The 8,099-nt window shown below is 36.8% G+C and overlaps 1 protein-coding gene across 1 annotated transcript in view; it reads left to right on the top strand.

The window, feature by feature from the left end:
* Positions 1-8,099, top strand: part of METTL15 (methyltransferase like 15) — a 370,101-nt gene that overhangs the window by 309,069 nt on the left and 52,933 nt on the right. Inside the window, exon 3 of the mRNA XM_007951950.1 lies at positions 1,828-2,019. Within this exon, the coding sequence (XP_007950141.1) occupies positions 1,828-2,019 (192 nt within the window). The remainder of the gene's footprint in view (positions 1-1,827; positions 2,020-8,099) is intronic.

The following is an 8,099-nucleotide window of genomic DNA, read 5'->3' as shown; positions in this document are numbered from 1 at the left end:
TTTTAATGCTATTGTCTAGGGTAATCTCCAGCTTAATCCTGCAAACCATTAATTCATCATTCTGCCATTTCTGTGGTGTTATTTAGCGATATCTAAGGAGCTCCAGTGGTTAAGGCATTGGACTGCTGACCAAAAGGTCAGCAGCTTGAACCCCCCAACCTCTCTGCGGGAGAAAGATGAGGCAGTCTGCTTCTGTAAGGATTTACAGCCTTGGAACTCTCATTCCCATGGTGGTTGATATGAGTTGTATTCAACTCTGGCAGTAGGTTTGTTTTTTTGTTTTATTTAGCTTTCTAAAGAGTTTTTCCTTACTAGTAGATAGATGATATGTAGGTTAAAAGGCTACAAAATGTATACTTTTAAAATTTTAAACACTAGTTGTTTATTTTGATTATAACCTGTTATTTTATGGAGATTTTGTTCTCTCATATGTAAAAGTCTCTTCTGTTTCCTATATTAATTCTTCATCTTTTTTGTACAGTGTGGTATCTTTATTTTAAGCTGCCTTTATTATTATTATTATTATTACTATTATCTCTTTTTATTTATAAAAAAAGTTTCAGAGTAACCAATTTGAGTAACTAGATTTGTTTTATCATCCCAAGGAGAACTCTTGCACAGTCTTTTAATCCCACCACCTTCTTCCTTATTTCTTAGATTCTGTTGAGAAAACTCACTTTTTCAGAGTTTGCATCTTTAGCTTTTATTATTATTATAAGTTCTTCAGTACTGTTCCTTCTACACCCCAATCAATCTGATTCTATCTGCTGTAGTATTGAAAATTCTGGTCTGCTGATTACATCTAGGCAGTTTCCTGGCATTGCTGTGTATTTTTTCTAACTTTTCTACTTCTCCAATCATTTTAATGGGGTTAATAGGGTGGAGGAGAAGTAAATGTGTATGAGTGGTCAGTAATTTTGAAACAGAAATCTGCTGCAAAAGACCTTTTTAAAGTGCTGAAGAGCAAAGATGTCTCTTTGTAGACTAAGGTGTTTTCAATGATGTCTTATGCATGTGGAAACTGGCCAATGAATAAGGAAGCCTGAAGACGAGTTGATGCTTTTGAGTTGTGGTATTGGCAAAGAATTCTGAAAGTACCATGGACTGCCAGAAGAACTAACAAATCTGTCCTGGAAAAAGTACACCCAGAATGCTCCTTGGAAGCAAGAACAGCCAGACTTCATCTCACCTATTTTGGTCATGTTGTCAGAAGGGATCATTTCCTGGAGAAGGATGTCATGCTTGGTAAAGTGGAGGGTCAGGGAAAAAGAGGAAGGCCCTCAACAAGATGGATTGACACAGTGACTGCGATGATGGACTCAGGTTTAGCAAGGATTGTGAGGCTGGTGCAGGACCAGGGAGTGTTTCATTCTGTTGTACACAGGGTCACTATGAATCGGAGCTAAATCAACAGCACCTAACAACAACAACAACAACAACAACATGTAAATTGGTTCTTTTGATAGAATGGCATGTGCTTCTTTTGCCTACTTAAAGATTCAAAAAATTATTTTTATAGAAAAATTGAAAGCCTTGATCTGACAAAGGAATTTTTCCACTTTATGAAATTATCATATACCTTCACAAAGATATAAAATAAGCTCCTTATTAGCAAGAATAAAATTACATTAAATCACTTCTGATGTTTAAAACCAAAGATGTACAGTTTCTATAACCATATGTCTTTATATAGTGCTAAACATGTTGTTGGCACTCAGTGAATGTATTTTAGTCAAAGCATCTGAAAATAAGATGTGCTCCTTTCCATTGATGATAGACTTTATGAAAGACTTTTATAACTGACGTGCTTTCTCCATCTCTTCACAGTAAACAGATCCAAGCTGTACTGGGCCAGTTCAGCCAGGCAGAAGCCTTATTAATAAAAGCTGGAGTGCAGCCAGGGACTTTGGATGGAGTTCTTTTGGATCTTGGGTGTTCCTCCATGCAACTTGATGCTCCTGAAAGAGGTTTTTCCCTTAGGAAGGATGGCCCCTTGGACATGAGGATGGATGGTGACAGGTGAGTTAACATTGCAGAACTCTCATCCCATACCCATAGCTGACACTACCATAGGTAACAAATCAGGTTTCTCTGCTGCTCATTGTAGAATTTCGTTTTCTCTGGATTTGTGATTCTAAAATAAACAGTATATAAATACTCAAATAAAAGAAAATCCATTGCTGTCTTTATACAAAAATAGTGAGGAGCATAAATTTCATACTGATTATCTCTTTTACTGATACAATGTGGGACTTTAGACTACTGACAATATTAATAAATACGATCCTGAAACACTGGTTCCGTTTTATACAGACAGGCACAACTATGCCTCTTGTCAGAAACAAAAAAAGATGTATATCTAATGTATATGCTTTTAGAATGTTCCATAAAAGACAAAATCCTAAAGGTCAACCCTTGTATTATCTGTCCTGTTTCTTGTCCAGTTTTTTTTGGTTGTACCTACTCCAGACAAAATACAACATGGTACTGTTGAACACAGCACTGTGTATAGGGCAGCTTTTATACCTCTTCTTTATTCCTCACCACCTTGGAAATACTAACAATTATTCTCCATTATTCACATAGGTACATATATGTTGAATAAACAAAGAGGTTCACATTCTAGGAGACTGTGGAAACAATAGAAGCTCTGCCAGTACAAAGGTTAAGAGCTTAGTTAATCAAAAAGTCAGGGTTTCAACCCCACCAGCTGCTCTGCAGAAGAAAGATGAGGCAGTCTGCTTTCATAAAGATTTACATCCTTGAAAACCCTACAGGCATTTCTACTCTGTCCTGTAGGATAGCTGAGTTAGAATTGGCTTGTCAACAGTGGGTTTGGGTTTGGGTTTATAGGAATAATTCCTTTTAATTTAAATTAATTTTAAAAGCTTAGAATAATATCTGTTTCTTTATTGTGAACACTGACTGGTACTGAACAACCTGTACCTAAAAAGTTTAATCATGCTTTTCTCCCTATCATCCCCTTCCCCAAAAAATTATGCATCGTCACTGCTACCTTTGGGAAACTTGCCTCTTAGAAGAAAGTTAGACTTTCTTATATGTAAATAAGCCCATTTTTCTATAACTGTTGCTAATCTGCAATTCTTGATCTATATTAACATTTCTAGTGAAATAAATTGGTTTTCTAAAATTTCTTCAGATATATTAGAAGGTCCTATATGTGTGGTAGTGCCTAAGGCATTTGACTGTGAACCAGAAGGCTGGCAGTTTAAACCCACCAGCCACTTCTCAGAGGGAAGGTTGGCCAATCTACTTCCCTAGTGTTACCGCCTCAGAAACCCAAGGAGGGGTCACTATGAGTTGGATCTCACTCAATAGCAGTGAGTTTGGTTTTTTGGTTTATATGTGACAAATTTAAGTGTCTGCTTTAATGAGCAAATTAATATTGAGTTGGTTTTGACTTTTCTTTGCATGAAGTTCCCCCAACCCCGCCATTATTAAGTATTCCCATATAGCCTTTTCCCATGTTGTGATATGACCTGTTAACTTGGATTGTGACACAAATATGTCAGAATCTTTTTCTTTCTGAGTCTTATACCTTGTTTTGTACATTATTGGCATTCATGGAATGGAGAATGTGATCACAAAATAAAGTAAAAATCCTTTAAAAGCCAATGACTAATAGTAAAGCTCAAATATCTTTTCATGTTTGGAGATTGAGGTTGTGCAGAAATGGTAAAATGTCAGGCAAACTTCTGTAGTTCCTCTGTCTTGCTAAAGAGGATGCATTCTGAAATACAATGAACAAAGCTTCTAGTTAATAGTAGTTAATCTTCTTATTGTTAACGTAAAGAAGACTTATTAACAAATTGTAATCTGTGAATTAGAGCCCTTGAGATTCTTTCCCAAAAAGTTAGAAATAAGATTGCCCCTGAGATTTAAACTCTAGATCAATATGTAATGGATAAGATTAGAGCTGAGCAAATATACTTTAAAAAGCAGAATGGTTTTCAAGTAGATTAACTGATCTGAAGATGGTATGTAGCAGTCAAAAAGGGAGAGTTTTATATGAAGGCATGGAAAAGGAAAGTCAGAGATGCTAGTATGTGAAATGCTGATCCAAGAGGGAGTCCACGCCAAAACATATGGCCAGTCATATCCTGGATGCTGATGTATCTTTGTGATGAAAATTGGTGAAGGTCTTTCTTAACTTGTTGGCATTTAACATAGAAATCGTATAACATGTCTTCTATACTGATCCCAAGTTCAACAACAGCTTTCTAATTATAGTACAAAAAAAAAAAAAACACCAAACTCAATTCCATCAAGTTGACTCATAGCGACTCCTCCTTGGGTTTCCAAGGCAGTATCTTTATGGTAGTAGATTGCCCAATCTTCCTTCCAAGGAGTGATTAATGGGTTTGAACTGCCAGCCATCTGGTTAGGTACTACGCTACTGGAGCTAAGCCTTCTCATATAGCAGGAAGAAATTCACAGCTTCAAGGAATTGAGAGTCTAGTTGTGCTGGCAGTTATATTTTTCATTGAAGAGTAATAAGTTAGCACTTATGCTAATGTTTTATTTCTCTTGTCAGTTTATTCACTGTAACTGAATAACTCCAGAGGACTGTGAACTCCAGAAGACTGACAAGATCAAGTCTCTTAACTTACTAAGTTGAAAGGCAGATCCTGGATCTTGACTACTTCATCATATGGATACTGACTCCAAAATGTCCTAGCAGCTACCCAACCTTCCACAGTGGTACTCCTTGCCTTGTATCACTGTAGAAACTTGTATACCACTAAAAAAAGAAAAAAAAGAAGGTGGAATAGACAGAAGACAAGCTACAAGCTGCACAGACCCTCTTCAACAAAGAAAACAGAAATCAATTGACAGAGATACAGAAGATAATCATGGAGCCCTGAGCTTGTAAAGGAAGTACAGAGAAGTAGATTAGGCACCAACTAGTGGAAAAACCTGAATGAAAACTGTGAGTATGGAGATGGATGGAGCTGCACACTGACAGTTACTCTGACAGCACCAACAGCCTGAATATTTACAAGTGGTGTTGGGACCTGAGAAGGGACCTAAAGATCAGCCCTCGTCACCAAGGGCAGCAGGGACAACTGTGCTGGTAGCCTGTGACTAGGAAGGGAAACTGCAAAGAGGGAGACGAACTGGGCTGTGGACTTTCAGCTGTCCAGAGGGCACAGCCATTTTGATTGTTTACAAGCAGTGGGCATTTTGGATATTTAAAGTGACTGAGGATGCAGCCAATTTGAATTTACAAGCGGTGGCCATTTTGGATATTTAAAGTGACAGCATTCTCATTCAGATTCCAGGGACGTAAGAATAGGCTTTGTTTGCCAAGGATGGCAGGGACATACAGGAGGCTGACAACAGGAAAGGAGACAGGTGGTGAGTATATAAGTGCTGCCAACTATGAATAGAGAAGCACAGTACACTGCTTATGTAGATAACATCCAAAGAAAGCAAAAATTTTGGGTAAGTCACTCCAACATACAATCACCAATTAAATATAAACACAAAAATGCCACATTGTCTCAGAGACAACAAACCATCATAGTGCACACAAAGAAGCAAGATAAAGTAGGAGAAACAAGGGACCAGGTTACAGACCCAGAACACATCTCTGAGGAAGAAGCAGCATTGGAACTCCCTGATAGGGAATTCAAAAGAATTATATTTAGGTACCTTCAACAGATTGAGAGATCAAGGAAAACTCTAACAAAATTGAGGAAAACACAGAGAAAACCCTAGAACAATTTCAAAAGACAGTACCTGAACAAAATGACAAAAATAAATGAAAAATTAGAAATGATACAAAATCTACAGATAAAAATCCAGATGATTAACACTAAATATTCAGAAATAGCTAACACACTGAACAAGCAAAGGAGCACAATTGAATCAATTGAAGACAGAATTAGACAAATACCTCAATACTTTTATGGAAAGGGATCAATCAGAAAAAAGATCAAAACAAAATTAAGAAAGCCTAAAGATCATGTGGGATACCATCAAAAGGAAAAACCTACATGTAATCAGAATTCCAGAACAGGAAGAGACAAATAAAACCAGAGAAAATTGTCAAAGAAGACAATTGGAAGAGAATTTCCCTGGTATGATGAAAGTGAGAATATATCCATTCAAGAAGTCCAACAAACACTAAATAGAATAGACAGCAAAAGAAAACCAAGACTTTTCCTCATCAAACTCACCAAAACCAAAGACAAAGAAAAACTACTGAAAGCAGCATAGGAAAAATGAAAGATTACCTACAAGGGGCAACCAATAAGACTAAGCTCAGATTTCTCAGCAGAAACCATGCAGGCAAGAAGGCAATGGGATGGTATATATAAAACACCGAAAGAAAAAATTTCCAACCAAGAATTATATATCCAGCAAAATTGTCCCTCAAATATGATGCTGAAATTAGGACATTTCCAGATAAGCAGAAATTAAGGGAATTTGTTAAAACTAGACCAACCTTACAAAAGATGCTGAAGGACAGAGAACCAACAACAGCAAACAAATGACTATTAACACACATGATGACATAACCCAGAAAGCAACCCAGTTATGGAAATATCCAAAGTAAATAAGCCTAGAAGATTGTAAACAGGGAACCAGAGACATCAATTGCCTAATGAGGACAACTACAAATCAAAAAGAGGGAAAAAATTGTATAGTTACAGAACTTCTCCATGGTAGGGAAGTCAGGACCACTGCAAGATAGAACAGACTGTTCTAAACTTGGGAAGAAAATTATAAATCACAGCATAACTGCAAAGAAAATGATAAACCTTCACATTAAAATAAAAAAGAGGACCAGCACAAGTATTTAGCAAATACTAAAGCAATAGCAAAGAAGGAAGTGATAATATGATTTACCAACAAAATGAGCTCAGCACAGAAAATTATATGGAACAAAGAAATCAGCAACACCACACAAAAAAGTACATAACAAAATGACAGCAACAAATTCATACTTGTAAATAATTACACTGCCAAAAGAGTAAAAAGAGAACCTACAGATTGGGAAAAAATACTCAGCAACAACATATCTGACAAAGGACTTATCTCTAAAATTTATAGAAAACTCCCAACACTTCAACAACCAAAAGATTAACAATCCAATTTAAAAATGGGCAGAAGACATGAATAGACGCTTTACCAAAGAAGATATTCAGGTGGCAAGCAAATACATGAAGAAATGTTCACAGTCATTAGCCATCAGAGATGTAAATCGAAACAACAGTGAGATACCATCTCACCACAGCACTAATGGCAAAGTTCAACAAAGCAGAAAATAACAAATGCTGGCAAAGATGTGGAGAGACTGGGACTCTCAAACACTGCTGGTGGGACTTTCAAATGATACAGCCACTGTGGAAAGCAGTATAGCAATTCCTTAAAAAGCTGGAATTAGAAATACCATTTGACCCAGCAATCCCATTACTAGGTATATGTATCCTAAAGAAGTGAGAGCCAAGATAAGAACAGATATATGCACAACCATGTTCATCACAGCACTATTGACAATAGCAAAAAGATGGAAACAATCTACATGCCCATCAACAGAAGAATGGACAACCAAATTATGGTACATACACACAATTGAATACTGTGCAACACTAAAGAATAATGTAGAATCTGCAAAACACTGCATAACATGGATGAACTTGAAGGACATTATGCTGAGTGAAATAAGTCAGTCACAGAAGGACAAATATAGTATTAATCCATTATTGTAAAAAGTCAAGGAAAGGTTTATATATGAAAGGAAACTTTCTATGTTGGTTGCTGGGGTGGGAGGGGAGAGAACATGGCAAAAAAAAAAAAATTGAGCCATGTCACTTTAGTTTTTTGCATTTCACTGTACATACATATTTCAATAAATGCATTTAACAAACAAACAAACTCACTGCCGTCAAGTCGATTTTGACTCATAATGACCCCTCCTTGGGTTTCCGAGACGGTATCTCTAGGAAGTAGATTGCTCAGTCTTCCTTCCAAGGTGTGGCTGGTAGGTCTGAACCATCCTTCTGGTAAACAGTCACTAGTCAGTGTTAAATAAAGTAAAATAAAATTCTACCTATTGTTCACTGACCTCC

Source organism: Orycteropus afer, unplaced genomic scaffold, assembly GCF_000298275.1.
Source record: "Orycteropus afer afer isolate SDZICR_OR568_19922 unplaced genomic scaffold, OryAfe1.0 scaffold00321, whole genome shotgun sequence".
NCBI lineage: Eukaryota > Metazoa > Chordata > Mammalia > Tubulidentata > Orycteropodidae > Orycteropus > Orycteropus afer.
The sequence above is the reverse complement of the archived record's forward strand: the minus strand, read 5'-3'. Positions and strand labels throughout refer to the sequence as shown.